Source organism: Podarcis erhardii, assembly GCF_964252035.2.
Source record: "Podarcis erhardii genome assembly, chromosome: 1".
Classification (NCBI taxonomy): domain Eukaryota; kingdom Metazoa; phylum Chordata; class Lepidosauria; order Squamata; family Lacertidae; genus Podarcis; species Podarcis erhardii.
Genome location: NC_138497.1, coordinates 8,711,613 through 8,735,459, shown reverse-complemented (window position 1 = coordinate 8,735,459; position 23,847 = coordinate 8,711,613). Strand labels below are relative to the sequence as shown.

Sequence of the window (23,847 nt, the reverse complement as noted above, 5' to 3'; positions counted from 1 at the left end):
TGTATGTACAGTGGTACCTCTGGATGCGAACGGGATCCGTTCCGGAGCCCCGTTCGCATCCTGAGTAGAATGTAACACGCGACTGTGCGTTGCATTTCGCCACTTCCGTGCTTGCGTGTGACGTCATTTTGAGCGTCTGCGCATGCGTGAGTGGCGAAACCCGGAAGTAACGTGCTCCGTTACTTCCGGGGCGCCGCGGAGCGTAACCTGAAAACGCTCAACCTGAAGCATATTTAACCCGAGGTATGACTGTAGTGTTTTAGAAGAGGACTTGGCTGGCTGGAACGGAAACAGTCTACACTGCAACATTTTGTTGCAGTCCCCAACTGTGTTCTTTTTGAGCGATCGTGTCTGTAAAAGATTCGGCTGCTCAATAAAACCTGACTGGCTAAAAATGAGGTTAGCAGATGCCAAGGTTGAGATAATGCTTCTTCCTTTAGCAACACTGTGGAAGAGAGAATTTCAGCTGCTGCCACTTCTCTCACCTCCTGTGTGACTAGTGTGACTGTGTGACACAGGTCCAGACCCCTCTCCTGCCAGCTAAATCAGTCCTGTCCTCTTAGTGTCTCAATCATCTGCCTCAAGATCTCTATCCATCCAGGAAGCTTGAAATACTGGAAAGATGTTTTCACATTTTAGGGCATGGGTAGGCAAACTAAGGCCTGGGGGCCGGATTCGGCCCAATCGCCTTCTAAATCCAACCCGAGGACAGTCTGGGAATCAGCATGTTTTTACATGAGTAGAATGTGTGCTTATATTTACAGTGCATCTCTGGGTTTTTTGTGGGGTATAGGAATTTGTTCAGTCACCCCCCCCCCCATATAGTCCACACCCCCCACAAGGTCTGAGGGACAGTGGACCGGCCCCCTGCAGAAAAAGTTTGCTGACCCCTGTTTTAGGGTGTTTCATTCCCTTTCTGTGACACAAAACCCCAAAGACGGATTTGACTAATGAGTTCTTCTGACGCTTGCAATCGATCCTCAACAGATCTGGACGCTTGAAGTGCACTTTGAGAGAGGAAGCAAAGAATTGATCCATTGCAAGCGTCCTCCCTCCTCCATATTAGATTGTGGATGCAAACAGCATCTGTGTGGAAGATTCTTCTGGTCACAGGTGTCTCTAACAACCCCTCTCTGGTGCCCAAGACAGATTATCCCCCTTTAAAGAACATGGCCACTGTTCACTGCTTTATTCCTCAGCTCCTCCATCAATGTGTGCCCTTCCACACCATCTAAAACCCTGGAGGCCACTGCCAGTCAGTGCAAACAGTGCTGAGCTAGATGGACCAATTGGTCTGACTCAGGGCCATGGATTCGAGTCCCGTGTTGAGCAAAAATATTCCTGCATTGCAGGGTTGGACTAGACCAGGCACCCCCAAACTCAGCCCTCCAGGTGTTTTGGGACTACAACTCCCATCATCCCTAGCTAACAGGACCAGTGGTCAGGGATAATGGGACTTGTAGTCCCAAAACATCTGGAGGGCCGAGTTTGGTGATGCCTGGACTGGACGAATCCTGATGGTCCCTTGCAGCTCTGTGATTCTGTGGGTCAGTGTCACTATAATACTGCTCCCTCCGTACATTTCAGTTTGCTGCTGCTGCTGCTCTGAATTTTAGCCAAATTGACCCTGCCCATCTGTTTAGGATTAAGGATGACAATAGAGCAGAGTGTTAATAAATGAAATGGAGTAGCACGCCTTGAAAATAGCAATTAAAACAAATAATGCAGCCAGGAAATATTATACTTCCTTCGGCACAGGGGGAGTTACTGTTGATTCTTACAAAATAGCAGTCTTGATAGCCATCATATTCCATGAGCGTCCCTCCTCTGTGCAATAGAAATTTATTTAAAAAGCAAGAAAACAAAAAGATTATAATTCTTTACTGGATCTGCTCCAACCTTGGCCCTGAGCATTCTTCTGGCTGAAGGTTATTTCTTGATGCAAGGTCACTTATATTTATTCATTGTTGTTGGAGCATCTCTCCCTATTTCATTGGCGGAACTGTTACCGAACTGACTTACCGTATTTTTTGCACCATAACACTCGCTTTTTTCCTCCTAGAAAGTAAGGAGAAATGTCTGTGCGTGTTATGGAGGGAATGCTTACAGGTGGCGGGGGGATCTGCTGCAGTCGTGAGCAGAGGATCCATGGTTCCCCTTCCTTCCCTCCTCCATGGCTCACTTTGAAACAGCAAAGCGGGAGAAGAGCCGCTGAGTGGGGAGGAGAGAGGGACAGAGAGCCTGCTTCTTTAAAGGAGCAAAGCGGGAGAGAAGAGGAGCCGCTTACACAAGTGTAAGCGGCTCCTGTCCGGTTGGTTCCTTTAAAGCAAGCAGGCTCTCTGTCCCTCTCTCCTCCCCACTCAGCTCGCTAAATAGCAGCAAAGTTTTTCAGCTCGCTAAGCTGGGGATGAGCGGGGAGGAGGGAGAAAAGCAGAGCCTGCTTGCTTTAAAAGGAGCAAAGCGGGAGAGGAGAGGAGCCTTCTCCCCTTATACCCCTCTTCTTCATTATTAGCAGCATCCTTCTCCACCCACCCCACGCGTGCTTCTTCTCCCCTTAAACCCCTCGCCTGCATTATTAGCAGCATCCTTCTCCACACACCCCATGCGTGCTCCTTGTCCCTTGAGTGCTTTTCCTTCCCTCCCCACTTAAAACGTGGTTACAAAGCACAGATCCACATGGATCCTCAGGATTTTTGCACTGGGTCACCCCAAATTCACCATCAGATCACATAGCATGTTCATGGCTACATCTTACACCAAAAAAATCATGCACCCACTGTTGCCTGGGGCCGCAGTGGTGCAAAAACGTGGTTACAAAGCATGGATCCACATGGATCCTCAGGATTTTTGCATTGGGCTACTCCAAACTCACTGTCGGATCACATGTCTGTGGCTACAGCCTGAACCACAAAAATCATGCATCCACTGTTTCATTTAGAATATTTTTTTTCTTGTTTTCCTCCTCTAAAAACTACATGCGTGCTATGGTTGGGAGCGTGTTATAGAGCGAAAAATGGTACTTTATTTAATTGCAATAGTCGCCCGCTTGGCTCGTGGTAGGCAAAGCCAGGTTCTTGCTAGAGAAAGCAACTGAGCGGCAGGAAAGACCATGGATTCCTCTGTGCTTCCCTATTGGGACCTGAGCTTTGTTTTCTAGGTCACTGATGGCTGAGCTCAACACATTCCTTCCTTTCTATGTTTGCGAGCAGATGAGGCAGCTCTCGGCGTGTCGTCGGAGTGCATCGCCCACTCACGGCAATCTGCTGCGAGGAGGATGCGGCACAACTAACGCTTTTGCAGGAGGTTCCTGGTACTCCAGACCTCACAGGGAGGGAAAGACGAGGGGAGTCTAGCACAGTGCCACAGAGAGCACCTTCAAACAGGGGGCTGAACTCTGACATAAATACATAAAAAGAGCCCTAGACCATGGGTAGGCAAACTAAGGCTCGGGGGCCGGATCTGGCCCAATCGCCTTCTAAATCTGGCTCACAGACGGTCTGGGAATCAGCGTATTTTTCAACAGTGTAAATAAGTTTTGATGGGTGTAATAATGGAATACTGAATGGTTTAATTTATGTAAAATATGCAAGGATTTATGATGTGCAGAATGAACCATGGAAAGAGAAGTTATTGATATTCTTAGGATGTTTAAATGAGTATTCTAAATTGTAAAACAGAAAATTTAATAAAATTTTAATTTAATAAAAATTAGAGAGGGAGAGAAACCACCACCTCCTGAGGGAGACGGTGCCACTGTCGAAACAGCTCTGACTGTCAGAGAGTAAGATTCTCATGCTCTGCCAACTGAGCTGCTTAGACAGGAGAATTCCCAGCCTTACCTGGAAATTCTGGGGTTTGTACCTGGGACTTACCCCCTGCAAAACAGATGCTCAACCAGCTTTGGTCCCATAGTATCTCACAAACTACCGTATTTTTCGCCCCATAGGACGCACCGGCCCATAGGACGCACCAAGTTTTTTTTTTTTGGGGGGGGAAATAAAGAAAAAAACATTCCCCCCCCCCAGGCGCTTGTGGGGCCGGCAGCGGGGAGAAGCGCTCTTCTCCCCGCCGCCCGCCTGCAGATCAGGTCCGGGGACAGTGGGAGGACGCACTGCGCCTCCCAGCTGTTCCTGGAGCTTGCGGGGCTGGCGGCGGGGAGAAGAGCTCTTCTCCCCGCCGCCCACCTGCAGACCAGGTCCAGGGACAGTGGGAAGATGCGCTGCGCCTCCCAGCTGTCCCCGGAGCTTGCGGGGCTGGCGGCGGGGAGAAGCACGCTTCTCCCCGCCATCAGCCTCCAAACCACATCGGGAGACAGCGGGATGGCGGCGTTCCGCCTCCCTGCTGTCCCCCGACTTTGTGGGGCTTGCGCTGCGGCTCTCCTGAAGCTTGGAGAGCGAGAGGGGTCGGTGCGCACCGACCCCTCTCGCTCTCCAGGCTTCAGCGAAAGCCTGCATTCGCCCCATAGGACGCACACACATTTCCCCTTCATTTTCAGAGGGGGAAAAGTGCGTCCTATAGGGCGAAAAATACGGTATTCTAAAGGGTCTCTCAGCCCTCTGGAACAAATTTGGGGAGGAGGGTTCTCCTGTGAAATCTCCCATTCCAATCTCCTCGCTTATTTTTATTTCTAGCCTCCCTAGCCTAATTTCCTTTCCTTGGCTGCATTCCTGACAGCGCAGCCTTCCACCTTCTGAGACGGTGACTAATTCCCTTCCTTCATTTATATCGACACCTTCGGGGCATTATAAACTGTGCTCTCATTGCTCTGGAGTCTTCCCCCAGCGTAGCTATAAATGAATCTGCCTAAGTGTGTCCCTCTGTGGCTTATTCTCACACAATTGTACTATATTAAGTGTACGCATGTGGTTTTTCTATCTCGGTAGACTTTTTATTCTTATGCAGCACACTTTGGGATTGATAATAGCGCATGCATCAAGGTGTTTCCATCACAACGCACCCCCCCCCGCAGCCCTCATGCTGTACTGCTGATCCCAAATCTTTGCACCCCCTTTCAAATGCTGCAAATGCAATTGCATGTTCCAAACTAAGCTGAGTCAGGCATCCCAGTATACATATCTAAATATCTATGTTTATATTAATTTGTATACACTCAGACCTTGGTTCTCAAATGGCTCCGTTTTCGAACGTTTTGCCTCTCGAATGCGGAAAACCTGGAGTAAATGCTCCGGTTTTCAAACATTTTTTGGAACTCAAACGTCCAACGCGGCTTCAGAAGCCGTGCCTCCATTGTCAAACGTTTTGGAAGTTGGAACTGTCTTCCTGAATGGATTATGTTTGACAACCGAGGTTTGACTGTACCGCTCTATCCTCACAGGTCTCAGTTCAGTTCACAAGATAAAAGCACAACATAAAGGCACAAAATGCATAACAACAACAATCGCAACCACAACCCAATAATCCTCCCAACACATTTTAAAAGCGTGTCAATCAGTCAAAAGCCTGGTTAAATAGGAATAGCCAGAGTGGTGCATGCTCTAGTTATCTCTCGCTTGGACTACTGCAATGTGCTCTATGTGAGGCCACCTTTGAAGGTGACTCGGAAACTACAACTAATCCAGAATGCGGCAGCTAGACTGGTGACTGGGAGCGGCCGCCAAGACCATATAACACCGGTCTTGAAAGATTTACACGGGCTCCCAGTATGTTTCCGAGCACAATTCAAAGTGTTGGTGCTGACCTTTAAAGCCCTAAACGGACTTGGTCCTGTATACCTGAAGGAGCATCTCCACTCCCATCATTCTGCCCAGACACTGAGGTCCAGCGCCGAGGGCCTTCTGGTGGTTCCCTCACTGCGAGAAGCCAAGTTACAGGGAACCAGGCAGAGGGCCTTCTCGGTAGTGGTACCCACCCTGTGGAACGCCCTCCCACCAGATGTCAAAGAGGAAAACAACTACCAGACTTTTAGAAGATATCTGAAGGCAGCCCTGTTTAGGGAAGCTTTCAATGTTTAATAGGTTATTGTATTTTAATATTCTGTTGGAAACCCAGACAGATGGGTGGGGTATAATTATTATTATTATTATTATTATTATTATTATTATTATTATTATTTCTGCCTGGCATCCTAAATTTGTATAATGAAGGTGCCAGGCAAACCTCCCTGGGGAGACCATCCCACAAACACGGAGCCACTACAGAAAAGACCTGTTCTCTTGTTGCCACTATATGGACCTCTCATGGAAGAGGCACATGAAGAAGGAGGGCCTTAGAAGATTATCTCAGGTGCCTGGATAGTGGGGAAGCTCCCCCCCCCCCCACATTCATTTCTGGGCAACTCCCCAAGGGCCACTGCTAGTGGTGTGAAAAACTAGAGGTGCAATTGAGTGCAGCAACAAATGCCAATTTTGCAGCCAGCTGGTTTCTACACATACCCCTCTCTGCCCCTCTCAAGATGAAGGGACGTTGGCAGAATTCATGCCAGGCAAAAATACTCTTGGTGCAAAGTGGTGTCATTGAGTGGTATGTTCTGGAGAGAATTTGAGAGCCTCATTTGACTCCCAAACCCGAGGTTCCCCACGACTGACCTAGCAGACTTAAAATAAAATACCTGAGCCGTGGAATTGCATTCTTCGTCTGCAATAATTGTGTTCACATTACTAACCTGCTGTTTCCAAATTCCGTTAGCATCAGTAATAGCAGTTCTTTGTTCGTCCTCATGCTCTACACAATCCTGTCCCTCCTCTTTGGCGCGCGTGGGGGGGGGGGGGCTGATTATATACATGGTAGCGATTCGACTTACTTGTAGAACATTGGTGTGCAAAGGGGAGGTGTGGACAGCTGTATTCTCTGGCCACGGTGCTAAGCTGAGCAGTCTAAAAATAGGAGCCCCAAGTGGCAACAAATTTAGTATCTAGGCCAAAAACTCTTGCAGACTGCTTTGTATTTTAATTGCCTCCTCACAACCTGCAGTGGCCCAAATTGTTGCAACGTTGCAGCTAATAGCGTACGTGCCAAATTCCTCCTCCCGCTCGCTCATGTGTTTAGGTGGCCTGATCTACTACAGATGAGTCCTTTACCTTTCCCGCCCCGACCTGGCCACAGTGATCCATGCGACGGTCACCTCCAGGCTTGACTACTGTAATTCGCTCTACGCGGGGCTGCCCTTGAAGCTGACCCAGAAACTCCAGCGGGTGCAGAATGCTGCAGCGAGGCTCCTCACGGGGTCTCTGCCATGGGAGCATATTCACCCAGTGCTTTTCAAACTGCACTGGCTCCCGGTGGAGTACAGGGTCAGATTTAAGGTGCTGCTTTTGACCTTTAAAGCCCTTCACAGCCTAGGACCCTCGTACCTACGGGACCGCCTCTCCCGGTATGCCCCACGGAGAGCCTCAAGGTCCATAAATAGCAACACCCTAGTGGTCCTGGGGCCTAAGGAAGTTAGATTGGCTTCAACCAGAGCCAGGGCCTTTTCAACTCTGGCTCCGGCCTGGTGGAACTCTCTGCCTCATGAGACCAGGGCCCTGCAGGATCTGATTTCTTTCCGCAGGGCCTGTAAGACAGAGTTGTTCCGCCTGGCATTTGGCTTGGAGCCAATTTGATTCCCTCCCTCTCTTTCTTTTTTCCTTTCCTTCTCCTCCTGCGATGAGGCTACATTTTAATATTTTAATGTTTCAATATTTTAATGTTGTTTTTTAAATTTGTTTTTAAGTTGTAATCATTCAACTTTTTATTATTGCTTGTAAGCTGGTCTGAGCCCGGCCGTGGCTGGGGAGGGCGGGGTATAATAAATAATAATAATAATAATAATAATAATAATAATTACAGAAAATGTTCCTTTCCTACTCAAATGCAGGTTTTGCTGTTTGATTTGTAGCTGCCCGTATCCATGGAGCTTAACCAAATCAACCCCTTTCACATCATCATTACAAGCTCATTCATTGTTGGTGTTTTGGACTTGGACTGAGGCTACTGCTGTTCAGCCTCCGTAATCAGTAGCCTTGGCCAAGCTAGTTTTTCTGAGACTCGGTTCTTACCTGTGAAACGGGCACAAGAGCGGCCTAACTGTGTAAGCCTGTTGCAGTCAAAGCAACAAAGTTTCTCACGAAATGGTTAAATCGGCTATGATAAAATGGGCACAGGACATTGGGCATAACATCATGTTTGAGGACTGGGAAAGGTTGTGGACCACTGGGCTGAACTTCACCGCATGTAATGCTCTGAAGGAAAATGTAATGAAAATGATATATAGATGGTACATGACCCCAGTTAAACTTGCCAAAATATACCATTCGTCTGATAATAAATGTTGGAAATGTAAAGAAAACGAAGGAACATTCTTTCACCTCTGGTGGACATGCCCTAAGGTGAAGGTATTCTGGGAAATGATATATAATGAGCTGAAAAAGGTATTTAAGTATACCTTCACTAAGAAACCAGAGGCCTTCCTTCTGGGTATTGTCGGCCAGAAGGTGTTAAAGAAGGACCGAACATTCTTTATGTATGCAACAACGGCAGCAAGGATACTCATCGCAAAAAAATGGAAAACTCAAGATCTACCCACACTGGAAGAGTGGCAGATGCAACTGATGGACTATATGCAACTGGCCGAGATGACTGGCAGAATCCGTGACCTGGGAGAAGAGAAGATGGAGGAAGACTGGGAGAAATTCAAGAAGTATCTACAAAAACATTGTAATTTGGTTGAATGTTAAGAAGGATGCTAGATTATAAAAAATTGGCTACCACTAAATTAGATTTGAAATTTGATGATAAGTGAGACTAAAGAAAATATAAAACTTTTTGGAAGAAGTGCTAGATTATATTTGAATGTGTGGACATGAGATTGTAAACAAGTTGATAATTTGTTTGGAAAAAACTTTTAACGATGTAAATGGGAGCGGGAGACGCGAGGGAGTCCAAAGAAGTCATGAAATTATGTCTGTGATAGAAGTAAGATTGTTTATTATTTGTGCATTTATATTTAAAAACTTTAATAAATATTTATAAAAAAAAAAAAAAAACAAAGCAACAAAGTTTCTCATGGCACTCTAAAGGCTAACAAATTTGTCAAGTTACAGATAGGTAGCCGTGTTGGTCTGCCATAGTCAAAACAAAACAAATTCCTTCCAGTAGCACCTTAAAGACCAACTAAGTCAGATCTTGGTATGAGCTTTCGTGTGCATGCACACTTCTTCAGATACCTGTTATCTGAAGAAGTGTGCATGCACACGAAAGCTCATACCAAGATCTGACTTAGTTGGTCTTTAAGGTGCTACTGGAAGGAATTTGTTAAATTTGTCAAGGCGTGAGCTTCCTTGTGTCTGACTCTAGTGCGCAAAAGCTACTTCTTGCTCTTTCTGCCTCAGAAAGTGGTTGTGAATATCTGTGGTGAAATATGATCCCTGATAGAGAGGCAATGCACAGTTAAGACACCAAACATTAAAAACTTCCCTATATAGGGCTGCCTTCAGAAAAATTAAATAGTCGTTTATTTCCTTGACATCTGATGGGAGGGTGCCACCACCGAGAAGGCCCTCTGCCTGGTTCCCTGTAACCTCGCCGTGAGGGAACCGCCATACGGCCCTCAGAACTGGAGCTCAGTGTCTGGGCTGAATGATGGGTCTGGAGACGCTCCTTCAGGTATGCAGGGCCAAAGTCATTTAGGGCTTATCATCCTCCTCATCATTCTCACTATGGAATAAGACATCCCTATTTCCATTGGATAAATGTTGGAGAGTATGTGTCAGAGCTGCTTCTAGGTCCCAGCTCACAGAGGACCAACGCTAGGCTGTGGTAATGTATAAAAGTCTTTATTGAAGTTCAGTTTCCATTTCAAAGCCACAGCGTGCAGCCCTACGTCTTAACCCCTAGATCGGCGAAGTCCCGTCTGAGTCTCCTCCCCTCTGACACCAGTTTAAGATCCTAGCCCTGCTCCACCTTTGCCGCTGCTCTCTCCTCCTCTGGGTCCTCCTGCCCTCTGGGGCATTGCCCTTCCTGGACTCTTCCGACGCTGAGTCGCTTAGCTCCTCCCCCTGCCTCCGGCGGGCTTTAGGATCCGGTTCCCAATCCTCATTCTCTGCTGTCCCGCGCTCCTGTACATTTGAACTTGCCTCTCGCGCCAACCCAGTGACCTTTCTCCTAACCGTTACACTACTTCTGTCACTGCTTCCCTCTTCCGGGACACTGGCCGGATCTGACCTCCCCTCCGTCGCCCGACTCTCCGACGGAGGCGTGGTCAGCCCTGCCTCGTCTTCTCTCCCTGGTGGGGAATGCACTGGCCCCGATGCTTGGGACTCTTCCCCCCCACTCTGCTCTGGTGGGGAAGCTGGTCCTGATTTCCAACTACTGCTCTGAGAATCCCTGCTGCCCCCTTGCTCCTGGGGCGTTCCCCCTGGGAACCCCCTACCCCTGGCCACTGGCGCTCCCCTCTGTGAATCTTCCGATTCGCTGGAGAGGCTCATGGAATCCCTCGGACCACTGTCCTCTTCTCCTACGCTCCCCTCGGATTCTTCCCCTTCGCTCTCCATTTCCCCTCTTCCCTGTGCCTCTGCTCCTGAGCCCCTGACAGTATGCAATTCATTGGATGCTAAGACTAGACACCCACTCTGTTCCTTTTTTTAAAAAAATAATATTTATTAAAATTTTAAAGGTTACAAAAAGAAAAAGTAAAAACACCATATTGAACAAAAACAAAACAACACATCACAATAAGGAAGAAAAAAAAACCCACAGCTAATCTTCCCATAACTTATCTTTCATTTGCTTGTTTCCTTGACCTCCTCATACCTCCCTTTTTTGTATTCTAGTTCGGTTAACTATTTCAGCAAATCCTTTCCATCTTTTCCAATTTTTGTTCTGTAATTTATCTTAATATAATGTAACTTTACTTTCCCTCCTTTCACCAATTAACAGTCTATTTTTTCCTAAACCCTTATAACATTTCTGCTAAAACCACATAACTACACCCACTCTGTTCCATTCCATAGGAGAGGTGCAAAGAGTTTCTCTCTCTGAACAAAATTTGGCATTGGCTCTACTAGGATCTTTTTTCCCATTATATAAATACAGTGATGCCTCGCAAGACGAAATTAATCCGTTCCGTGAGGCTCTTCGTATAGCGGTTTTTTCGTCTTGCGAAGCAAGCCCATTGATAGCTTAGCGGATTAGCGCTATTAGCGGTTTAGCGGCTTTTAGCGGATCAGCTGATCAGCGGCTTAGCGGCTTAGGAAAAGGGGGGGAAAGGGGGGGAAAGGGGGGGGAAAGGGGGAAAAACCCGCGGGAACTCGCAGGACATTTTCATCTTGCGAAGCAAGCCCATAGGGAAATTCGTTTTGCGAAGTGCCTCCAAAACGGAAAACCCTTTCGTCTAGCGGGTTTTCCGTCTTGCGAGGCGTTCGTCTTGCGGGGCACCACTGTACAGTAATAAAAGGGGTGGCATACCTGCACCATCTTGTGGTTCTGTCTCTTTTCCTGCAGATGTGGCAGCCATTTTGTGCCCTTCCGCACCTCACAGCAGCCATTTTGTGACAGGCGCCCATGACACTTCCTCAAAACTCCAAAGGTGTCCATTGGTCCAAAAATGTTGGCGACACCTGTCCAGGTGAGGGGCGGAAGGTGAAACTAGGACCAGCGCAAGAAAAATCTGCCTTAGAGCCGTGGAGTGGTGCCTTTTAGACAATAAAAGAGTTACCATTAACCTACAGCGGCCTCTGGCCTCCATTAAATATCATTTATGGGAGGATTTGGCAAGGAAATTTCTCAACTCTCCTTTTAAAAAAATTTTATGGCTTCACATTTTAGTAAAAGGTAAGAGAGGAGCACTTTGGGGGATGGGATTGGGAGGGAGCAGGCCAGGTCTCCCCTTTTATCCCAGTCCCCCAAAAGATTGGACTTCTGTGATAAAGAGAGTGAAAGAGAAACGCACCGGAAAATGTGGTATAACACCTTCTTTGGCACATTGCTGTCTAACCTCCCTGCAAACATATGAGAACAAATGTACATTAAATACCCAGCACTGTCGCATCGGGATGAATAAACAGGTTGTCCAGAAGCTCCTTGAGTTGGCAGCCTGCTTGTTGTCAACTCAGAGGGAAGAGAGATGTGTTCAAGGCCCATGTTTTCTAGCCGCTGATTCTCTCTTTTTTAAAAAATAATATTTATTAAGAATTTAGAAATTACAGAATAAGAAAAAGAAAAAAATTAAACAAATCAATATAATACAATACAAAAACAAAAACAAAAACACTACATAAAACATTGAATTAACAAAACAAAACAAAAACAATTAAAAACACTTCGAATATTTTCAATCTTAACTTTCATACACATGTTTCATTGACTTCCTCACGCCTCCCTTTTTGTATTCCACTTCAATTAACTATTTCAGCAATTCCTTTCCATTTTCCTCTATTTTCTGTCCTGTAATTAATCTTAACATGTTCTAACCTTATTTTTTTTCCCATTAACAATCTATCTGTAGCTCATTCCTTATAACATTTCTGCCAAAGCCATATAACTTCATTCCACCATTTTTCTAAAGCTCATTAATTTTACAATATTTCTGTAAATAATCTTTAAATTTTGGCAGCCTGCTTGTTGTCAACTCAGAGGGAAGAGAGATGTGTTCAAGGCCCATGTTTTCTAGCCGCTGATTCTCAATGGTCTCAATCCCATGGATTTCAACAAGACATACAGTATGTGCCAAGATTTCTAGCAGTGAAGGTTTGCATGCCACACACTGATTCACTTAAGTTTTACTCGGAGTAGACCTGTTGAAATTGGCGGACCTAAGACATAGGTTGCAGTACCTAACCCCACTCGCCTGGGAGTAAGCATCACTGAATTCAGTGGGACTTACTTGTGAATAGAAGTGATTAGGTTTGCAGCCGTAAGTCACGTCCAGTGGGCCTTCTGTGAGTAAAACCACCCATTTTTCCTGACCCCCCCTTTTTATTTATTTGCTTATTTGCTTATTTGTGTTTATATAGAGTCAAAGAATTGTATAGGTGGAAGGGACCCCGAGGGTCATCTAGTCCAACCCCCTGCAATGCAGGAATCTCTTTATTTTAATGATCATCTTTTCTGTTTTTAGCTTGTTCTATGTTATCTGTAATAAATTATCATCATCATCCGTGTAAGCCGACTTGAGACCTGGACTGGGGAAAAGGGCAGGATATAAATAAATAATTGAAATAGTAATAGTAATAATAATGTCTGCCCCAAAGAGATCTGAAGATGGATTACAATTTTTTATCTATAGATAAAAAAAATCATTCCAATATTGCCCGGAGCTTTCTAATCCTGTTTTCCTTTCCACCTACAACAATCCTTGCAGATTACCTCAGGGTTTGAAGCAGCATTGAATAAGGAAATGCATGCGTGCAAATTCTCATAACGGACCCTGGAATCCTGGTTCGCAGCATGTTTTAGGAATATTGCCACCGCAGCTTCCCTGCTTCGCTCTTCAGCTGACCCTGTAATGCTTTAAGATTCCCACTCCTGAGGGGAAATGTACCTGTTAAAGCCTCCATTTCAAAACGGGCAATCCTTCTCATGTTACTACCGCTTCCATTTATTTCTTTTATTTGCAGCAGCCCGTTAAAAATCTGCACTTTGCTTGTGGTAAAGGATGTGGCGCGGCTGTAGGAATCTATTTTGTTTTTCAGGCGTGATGGCAAGCTGTTGCCCCTGACCTATTTTAATAACGAACACTCCTGGAAATTACCGGCTCCGGTGAAAACCTTTAGTGAATAACTGCTACGCTGTCGAAGATGATCCATGGAGGACTGGTTGTTGTTTTGGCGCAGGCGCTCTGTATTTGATGGTGCGCAGTAGACCGTGACCATGGCTATGCATGCTCTTGTGTTTTTAGGAGGAAACAGTAACACTTGCGTTTTGATGCCCATGTAATGCAGATCCTGTGCCAAGAAAAGGCACGTTCTGCAATGCGAATTCTGCGTGGGGCTGCCCTTAAGAAGGTTTTGGACGCTTTGGCCGGTGCTGAGTGAGAGCCGAGCATAGCAGGAATGTGTATGCCTTGTGCATTTCCAGGGGTGACCTGGAGGGAGGGGAAGAGAGGTGTTTGTAAAGAGTTTGAAAAGTTATAAAAAACCCCCAAAAAACCCACCCCTCAAGGCAGGGCCGGATTTAGGTTTGAGGAGGTACTGAAGGTAATGGGGCCCTTTATATGTCTAGCTGTCCTTTGTCAACAACAAATTGTCGCTTTTTGGTGTGTTGAATATATGCTATATATGCTATATGCTATATGCTATATGAATATATGCTATATGATCTCCTGCCAACCTAGCAGTTTGAAAGCATGGCAAAGTGCAAGTAGATAAATAGGTACCGCTCTGGCAGGAAGATAAACGGCGTTTCCGTGCGCTGCTCTGGTTCTCCAGAAGCGGCTTAGTCATGCTGGCCACATGACCCGGAAGCTGTACGCCGGCTCCCTTGGCCAGTAAAGAGAGATGAGCATTTTTAGGGGTTTTTGAATGTTTTATGTAGTTTTTCAATTTCATTGTTCTGCAGTGGGACAATGACAATAAAGATATCATATATCGTAAAAAGATATCGTATATCGCAACCCCAGAGTTGGCCACGACTGGACCTAATGGTCAGGGGTCCCTTTACCTTTACCTATATGCTATATGATAATTTATGGACCTAATAGTTATCTAAAGCCATTTGCACATGCAGAAAGTAGGCACCCTATATATAGAAATGAGCCAACCAGTGATATTTTAGGGAGCAGGCTAGCAGGTGGGGCCCATGACTTACATCATAGGAGCCTACACAACACAAAACACTGTTGCTGCATGTAGGTTTTATTTTATTTGTTTTTTATCTTATATTTTGGAAATGTGCATCCATAATTTTTTTTTACATTTTTTGGGGGGCCCCCAAGAGAGAGGGGCCCTAAGCTATAGCTTGTTTAGCTTATATGTAAATCTGGCACTTCCTCAAAGACATAATGCCTGGAGGTTGTACTCTTCAGGGGTGGTTCTCACGAATCTGGAAGGTGTGAAAGAGTGATGCATCACGTTGATAAAGGACCAAGATCACCAAGGGTCTGAAACCAAGCCTGAGGAGGAACCATTGAGGGTGCTGGGGTATGTTTAGCCTGGAGAAGAGAATACAGTGGTGCCTCGCAAGACGAAAATAATCCGTTCCGCGAGTCTCTTCGTCTAGCGGTTTTTTCGTCTAGCGAAGCATCCCTTAGTGGATTAGCGCTACTAGCGGCTTAGCAGCTATTAGCAGCTTAGCGGCTTAGAAAAAGGGGGGGGAGGAAAAAACTCGCAAGACTTGCAAGACGTTTTCGTCTTGCAAAGCAAGCCCATAGGGAAATTCGTCTTGCAAAGCGCCTCGAAAAACGGAAAACCCTTTCGTCTAGCGGGTTTTTCGTCTTGCGAGGCATTCGTCTTGCGGGGCACCACTGTATAGAGAACTGATACAATAGCCATCTTCAAATATCCAAAGGGCTGTCACTTGAAAGATGACTTGTTGTGTGGTTGCATCGTCGATGCACCAAAATCCACACACAGACTATAAGACAATCAAACTGGGGAACAGTCATACCTCCTCTGATTTTCATACTTCGGCATGTGTGAGTCAAGCATGAGTCTGCTCCTTGCGATAATGAGTTGAGGGGATGCCACGGCAAGGATATGATCACTGGATTTCTTAGGACGATGTGTGTGTTCTGTGGGGGTATCAGTCACATGAGCCAGACTGGATTTGTAAAGGGCCTTTGCATCTTAGTCTTAATTCGGTCCACTTTAATTCTTACCATTTTCTGAGAAGAAAATGCTATCCAGATACCTTATTTGCGCAATTTAGCTAGGGACAATCCCAAATCTGCTCGTGTTCATTGAGGTCTGCCTTCAAGTCATAACCAATTTCCGACATCAACTTGCCTCTGATACACTTCCGACAACCTAATCTCTTAGTTCAACTCGTGGAATCTTTTGCTTACTTGAAGGAAATCAAGTGTTTTTGCCTACATGTCTCCCAGTACTGTGAAAATCGATCTTTTTCTTTGTCAAATCTTTTCTATTGAGTTCTACATTGCAAATTTAAATTCAAACATTAAACATCAACATCATCATTTAGCATTCCCTGAACCCCTCAGCTCCCCTCCGCCCTTCCATGGTTACCATTATCAATCTTCTTTTCAGCTGCTTCACTTATTTTCTCTATTTTTAAAAATAATAATCCATTTTTACCATAGTTTTCAGTACATTACAAGCATTACTCAAATCCTGCCAAAGTTTTTAGTTCTTTACAGTGTTCTCTTAAGTACACTGTAAATTTTCCCCATTCATTCTTAAAGTTCTTTTCTTCCTGGTTTCTGATTTTCCTGGTCAATTTCGCCATTTCGACGTAGTCCATCATCTTAATCAACTGCTTGTCTCCGGTTGAGACTTTATCTTCTTTCCATCTCTGGGCCGGTAGTATCCATGCTGCTGTCGTTGCATACATAAATAATCGTTTCTGCTCCTTTGGTATCTCTGCACTTAAAATACCTAATAAAAAAGCCCCAGGTTTTTCTGTGAGAATGCCTCTTGCCCTTTCAAATAGAGGACTTCTCCAGAGGATACTGCCCTCTGTAAAACTGGCCATATGGTCAACTTACACACAACCCCCCCCCCCCAAAAAAATGCTAGGAGTCATAGTTTGGCAAAGGCGTCTACATTTTTTCTCTTACAGATCCTTCACTACACTCCTAACAGAACTATAATTCCTAGGATGCCCCTGGAGGTACAGAGTGGCCATTAAGCTGCCCGTAGTGTAGGTGCCTGTTTTCTTTGTCCAGGGAGTTTTCTTGGCAGGGATACTGGAGTGACAGCATCTTAAAAAGCAGAGACAACACCTTGCCACAAAGGTCTGTCTAGTTAAAGCCATGGTTTTAATAGAGGGCACAAGATAGAGGGCACAAGGAGAAGGGGACAACAGAGGATGAGATGGTTGGATAGTGTTCTGGAAGCTACCAGCATGAGTTTGACCAAACTGCGGGAAGCAGTGGAAGACAGGAGTGCCTGGCGTGCTCTGGCCCATGGGGTCACGAAGAGTCGGACATGACTAAACAACTAAACAACAACAACAGTGTAGGTGCAACTTTTGTCCCTGCTGTTGCTCCGAGGAAAGCTGTAAATCAGTCATCTTATAAAGACAGACGGTTGCCGATAAGGTGTTAAAAATCAAGGTGAGCCGGTTGATGGATTTTACCTCCAGCTCTGGCAAAACACCGAATTTACTCTCATTCCTGCTTGCAAATAAGACAGGGAGTCTCACCCACTCTTTCGAGATGAAGAACCTTCAGAGAGATAACTGAATTTCCCCGAGGCACACAGTGCCCTTCCTGCTGACAGCGTTGTTATTATCCATATGACAAATATCTTGCGCTATGCTGTTTTTCTAAACCACTGGCTCCCTCCTCTCTGCTGCCACCGCCCCCGGTGCCTATCTATTCCCCATGCCTATTCAGAAGGTGTGTCGGTTCAGTTTTCCTATAAAGCCTGGAGCCTTGTTATCGAGGCGATGAGCTGTTTTCTGAGTTTGCAGCTAGAATGACTCGTGGCATCCTGGGAACCTAAACCCGTGCTTTCAAAACAGCAACTGCAAGCTGTGACTGCAGTCTAGGGGCCGAGTGTCGCCTCAGCACAGCTGAGGCTTGTTGTCACTGGCTCCGGGACAGCTTTCTTTGCAAAGCCACTTTGTGCATGTGCTTTCTTTGCTGGCAGTTCATGCTTCTAGCTCTCATGGAGGGGACCAGCAATTTGAGAGCAATTTCCAGGTGAGCTGCTGTGTTAATCTCTTGCAGCGAAAGGAACCTTGCGGTAGCTTAAATAACACGAAGTGTTATCTGGAGTTGCAGATTCATATATACATGATTGGGGAGGGTTGTAAATAATGAGGCTGTGTACACACCATGCATTTAAAGCACCCGGCAGCCAGAATTGATCCACGTACTGGCATACACCAAATGCCTTTGAGGACCATACTCCCACTAAACTCTCAAGACAATTTTGGGGATTATAATATTCAAATGGAGGAATATTTGTCCCTTAATTCGTGTGAATTTAGGAATTGGGCCATGACGCCAACCAAGACAGAGCATGCATTATTGCTGCCCTACTCTGTTTGGTACCCTCAGATTAAGGGCAACCATTCAAGGCCTTGCCTCCTTGAGACACTGACATTTCCGTAATTACGTAGGGCCTTTGTGGAACGTAGGTTTCAGCAGATGCCCTCAGTGTACTTAGCGGGGAAATACCTTGGAATAGCTCCTATGGAACGGAAATGCATTTACGGATGTAATCAGGTTGAGGATATCGTGCACTGATGTTGATTTGCCCTTTATATATTTTTTTAAATCTCCTATTCTTTAATGGTTCTTGGATCAATCGCTCCAGGAAGTGATCGTTGACCTCTTAGCCAATAAATATGCACAAGTTACACGCCTGGTAGCCAAATTTGCTTTGGCAGCTAAGAAGCTTTGCTCTAGTTGTATTAATGCATTATAATTTTAAACATTTTGTGCTGTGGACTTTTTTAGACTCACGTTGTGTGATTTTAGAGGAATGTGTTGCTTTTTGCCCTCTGATGTTCATTCTGAAGGCCTTTGGCTATGTACAATAAATTGAACTGAATTGAATTCATAGCACCCCCCTAAGAAGCTTGGGAGCTGTAGTTCACCCCCTCACAGAACTGCAATTCCCAGCACCCTTAAAGCAAAATTTCTCCAGATTCCTGGGTGAGTGGGTGCTTTAATTGTGCTTTAAATGCATGGTGTGTCTTGCAACCTGAGTTCAGAAGGAAATGAAATGCAGAGCCGAGTCTGCCTGAAATCTTGGAGGGCTGCTGCCAGTCAGTGTAGACAATATTGAATTAAGATGGTCTGGCATAGGACAGCTTCCTGTGTTCCTAACCTAGTGCGGGATCTTCAGCTCAGACAGCATGTCCTTTGCCACAGAGTGATGCTCCCTGCCCTGTAAAGCAAAGGAGGCGCTTAAGCAGAGAACCTGTGTATGTACATATATATGTTTGCAGTATGTACACACCTAGCTTGGCCCTTGCATACGGGGAGAAGCTTAAAGGGTTGAAGAAACTTATGCAATCATTTGACTTTGAGGACTAACATCCACTTCCCCTCCTGCCTGGCTGTCTGCTGAAGAAGAAAGCCTGCAGGCCCTCTGTGAGCCAGCTGTGTGCGAGGGGTGACTGCTGAATCACAGTCTGTAATCTCCGCTTGGTAATCCTGGCTCCTTATTTTTGTCCTTGATCGGGATGGGCTCTGACTGTGCAGCCAGAAAATGCTGCTGCTGTTGCTGCTGCTGCTGCTGCCAAGACAGGGTACTTCATTTGCAAAATACAGTGGTACCTCGGGTTACATATGCTTCAGGTTACATACGCTTCAGGTTACGGACTCCGCTAACCCAGAAATAGTACCTCGGGTTAAGAACTTTGCTTCAGGATGAGAACAGAAATCGTGCTCTGGCGGCGCGGTGGCAGCAGGAGGCCCCATTAGCAAAAGTGGTGCTTCAGGTTAAGAACAGTTTCAGGTTAAGAACAGACCTCTGGAACGAATTAAGTACGTAACCAGAGGTATCACTGTAGTGAAACAGCGATCACTAAAAATAGCGGTCTGCTTCATTGGTTCCCAGTTCGGAACAATTTATTTGGCCGTGTGGGGCGCTTTGTGTGAAAGGTATTGGGTTGATGTCATGGGCTGGTTGGACGCAGAGAGGTGTGGGTGGGTGGGAACCAGCTGGGAAACCCCCAAGGGAAGAAGTCTCAGAGCTGGGGGAGTGGTAGTTGGACAACGATGAGTCGTCAGAGGGAGAAGAGGGGGAAGAGAAGGTGTCGGAAGCTGAAGAAGTAACAGGGCTGAGTGAGCAGGGAGAGTCTGTGGCAGAGAGCAGTCCGGAATCAGAGGAAGAAGCTGAAGCAGGAGGATGGGAGGAGAGAGGTCAAGAGGCAGAGGTGAATCAGACAGGTGAGGAATAGTGGTGATTTCCCCTCCTGCTGTGGTGAGCTCCCCTTCCCAGTACGTTTCTGAGCACAATTCAAAGTGTTGGTGCTGACCTTTAAAGCCCTAAACAGCCTCAGTCCAGTATACCTAAAGGAGCGTCTCCACCCGCATCGTTCAGCCCGGACACTGAGGTCCAGCTCTGAGGACCTTCTGGCGGTTCCCTCCCTGCGAGAAGTGAGGTCACAGGGAATCAGGCAGAGGGCCTTCTCAGTAGTGGCAACCGGCCGTGTGGAACGCCCTCCCATCAGATGTCAAGGAAATAAACAACTATCTGACTTTTAGAAAACATCTGGAGGCAGCCCTGTTTAGGGAAGTTTTTAATATTTAATGCTGTATTGTTTTTAACACTCGATTGGGAGCCGCCCAGAGTGGCTGGGGAAACTCAGCCAGATGGGCGGGGTATAAATAATAAATTCTTATTCTTGTTCTTGTTCTTATCTGTCTCCCAGAACCAGGAGAGGCATGGAAAGGGTGGAGGAGGGGTTGATGGCACCCAGTTTCCACTTGCCTGGGGTGGGGGGGAACCCTGGAGAGGAGGAGACTTAGGCAGCTGTGGGGTTGCAAGGACTTTCAGCCTCAGCAGCTGCTTCATGGGGGCAAGACCTGCCGGAGATGGGTTGTTGCGCTGATTAGGCCTGACACTCCCGTGCAGATCCTGGTTTTGCTAAGAAAGAGTTAATTCAACTTGCTCAGTGCATCCAATCAAGTAACCTGTCAGACAGGAGATAAGCAACTTTCAAATTTCTGTTTTAGACCGCCTTTTCTGTGATATAGGTATGTTGTATCTGGGGTGGTGGTCTTGAGCTACACCCCTTCTGTGATGTATGTATGATGTTTCTGGGGATGGTCTTGATCTACAGGGTGGCAATTTCAAAATGTCTATATAATAATAATAATAATAATTTTTATTTATACCCCGCCCTCCCCAGCCAAGGCCGGGCTCAGGGCGGCTAACAAGCAATAATAAAAAAAAGTTGAATGAATACAACTTAAAAACAAGATTAAAATACAACATTAAAATTTTGAAACATTAAAATATTAAAATGCAGCCTCATCACAGGAGGAGAAAGGAAAAGAAAAAAAGAAAGAGGGGGAGGGAATCAAATTGGCCCCAAGCCAAAGGCCAGGTGGAACAACTCTGTTTACAGGCCCTGCAGAAAGAAATCAGATCCTGCAGGGCCCTGGTCTCATGAGGCAGAGAGTTCCACCAGGCCGGGGCCAGAGTTGAAAAGGCCCTGGCTCTGGGTGAGGCTAATCTAACTTCCTTAGGGCCCGGGACCACTAGGGTGTTGCTATTTATGGACCTTGAGGCTCTCCGTGGGGCATACCGGGAGAGGCGGTCCCGTAGGTACGAGGGTCCTAGGCCGTGAAGGGACTTAGGACCTATAAGGCCTTGCACGCCATTGTTCTGGGTTCCTCCTCTTTTTCTACGTGTGAGGGGTGCACCCTGTTGTGGCTTGCTCCTGTCGCCAGATCTGTGCCTAGGAATGTGGCACAAAAGGAAGTGTGAACAAGCCCAAACATGCACCCCCTCTCCTTCCTTCAGCCTCATCAGTTCAGAACAATTATCATTTTCACATATCGGGGCCTGTCTGTACCCTGGCTGCTACAACAGAGAGCTCTCTGCTGAGGCAAGCATTTCAGGCAGGTGTATGAATAGTGCATACCTGCACTGCCCCCCCCCCAACCACTGAACCAAGACTAAGAGCACCATCTACTGGGGTACAGCAGCATGTAAATTTGATTTCTTAAACCCGTAAGCCCAATAAACTGATTGCATTTTCTAACCCAGCATTCATCGGCCTGGTACCCTCCAGAGGTTTTGAACTCCCAGGAGCCCCAGCCATGGAAGATAGGACTTCTGTTTCTTGAAAAGCATGCTAGAGACTAGTAGTAATGACTTTGGGGAGATTTGGTGCGGCTGGGGTAGGCAAGGGGTCTGAATGCGCAGTCTCCAGTAGCCAAAATACACATGGTTCAGAAAGAAAGACTTGGTAGCCACGCAAGAGGTTATTTCGCCACCTGTTGGGGATAATTCAGACTGAAATTCCCAGGTGTAAGAAGAGGTTATTTATGTATGCTACAACTGCGGCCCATGTTTCGTTAGCCCAAAAATGGAAAACGAAAGTAGTCCAAACCAAAGAAGAATGGCAACTTAAGTTGACAGAATATGCACAACTTGCAGGCTTAACATATAGAATAAGCGAACAAGATGAACATACGTTTAGAGAAGATTGGAAAACGTTTATTGAATATATGGGAAATAATTGTGTACAGCTGAAAATGCTGGCAACATTAAGATAAATTCAACAGTTCAAATACGTTTTGATGGATGCAATAATGGAATACCGATTAGTATAGTTTTTGTAAAATATGCAGGTATTTATGATACAGTGGTGCCTCGCAAGACGAAATTAATTCGTTCCGCGAGTTTTTTCGTCTTGCGATTTTTTCGTCTTGTGAAGCACGGACTTTGGAAAAGCTTCAAAAATCACCAAAGTCTTCAAAAACCTCAAAAAAGGCTACCACACCGCGTGCTATGAGTTGCTCCTCGAAGTGAATGCACGGTTTTAAGAAAAAGGAAACAAACTTGCAAGACAAAGGAAACAAACATGCAAGACGTTTTCGTCTTGCGAAGCAAGCCCATAGGGAAATCCGTCTTGCAAAGCAACTCAAAAAACGAAAAACCCTTTCGTTTTGCGAGTTTTTCGTCTTAACGAGGCATTCGTCTTGCGAGGTACCACTGTATGTAAAATGAACCATGGAAAGAGAAGGGAAGTCATTGATATCTTAAGGATGTAAAATGAGTATTTTAAATTGTAAAACAGAAAATTTAATAAAAATTATAAATACATACAGGGAGGATAGCAGATTCCCTTCTCTCACACACTAAACCTTATTTCTGTGTTTGTTTTAGGAGGCATGGCGGCTTCTCACTTCTATGATTACAGTTCTTCCAAGACATCAGAAAGGGGCAATGGGTCCTTTTACACTTCCCTGATTTCTGATGACTTCTATGCATCTCAGGATTCCTCTTACTTCACCGGCAACCTGCCCAAAGCAGGAAGCCAGGTTACAACTTCAGACAGCACGGAAGGATTTCACACCCAGGACGGGACTGTGTTCGAGTCCCGTGGCCTGTTTAGCTCCGATTCGGGGATAGAGATGACCCCGGCAGAATCCAGAGACGTCACCAAAACCTTTGCTGATCCCATGGAGCAGATGAAGTCAGACACTTATAAATACATGGACATCAGTCGATCGGAAGAGATCAAATGTCAAGAGAGGTGTGACACAGGCTTGGGAGATGTGGGGCCTCCGAGCTTAAATAATAAACACCTGGAGGATATTGCTGGACCTAAAGGGACAGTTTTTGAGGGGAAACCTGGGGCCAAAGAGCCAGGCTTATTTGAGGGGTCAACTTTTCCATCTGAGACGTTTGGCGACCAGCAACGCCACCCCACGGTAACAGCGCCCGTCAAGATTACTCTGACTGAGATAGAAACCTTAGAGGGGCCTGCTGCAAAGGAGAAAACCCCAGAAAAGCAAGAGGCAGGCCTCAAACCAAGCCACGAAGTGGTTCCCACGGTGACAGTGTCCGAGCCAGAAGATGATAGCCCAGGCTCTATTACACCACCTTCTTCAGGGACAGGTAAAGACTGCTTGTACTAGGGACGCGGGTGGTGCTGTGGGTTAAACCACTGAGCCTAGGACTTGCCGATCAGAAGGTCGGCGGTTTGAATCCCCGCGATGGGGTGAGCTCCTGTTGCTTGTTCCCTGCTCCTGCCAACCTAGCAGTTCGAAAGCACGTCAAAGTGCAAGTAGATAAATAGGTACCGCTCCGGCGGGAAGGT

At 46.1% G+C, this 23,847-nt stretch overlaps 1 protein-coding gene across 3 annotated transcripts in view; it reads left to right on the top strand.

The window, feature by feature from the left end:
* Nucleotides 1-23,847, top strand: part of RTN1 (reticulon 1) — a 142,130-nt gene that overhangs the window by 55,861 nt on the left and 62,422 nt on the right. For all 3 annotated transcript variants that reach the window (XM_081860714.1, XM_081860713.1, XM_081860715.1), the window contains exon 2: nt 22,911-23,645. In XM_081860714.1, the coding sequence (XP_081716840.1) occupies nt 22,911-23,645 (735 nt within the window). The remainder of the gene's footprint in view (nt 1-22,910; nt 23,646-23,847) is intronic.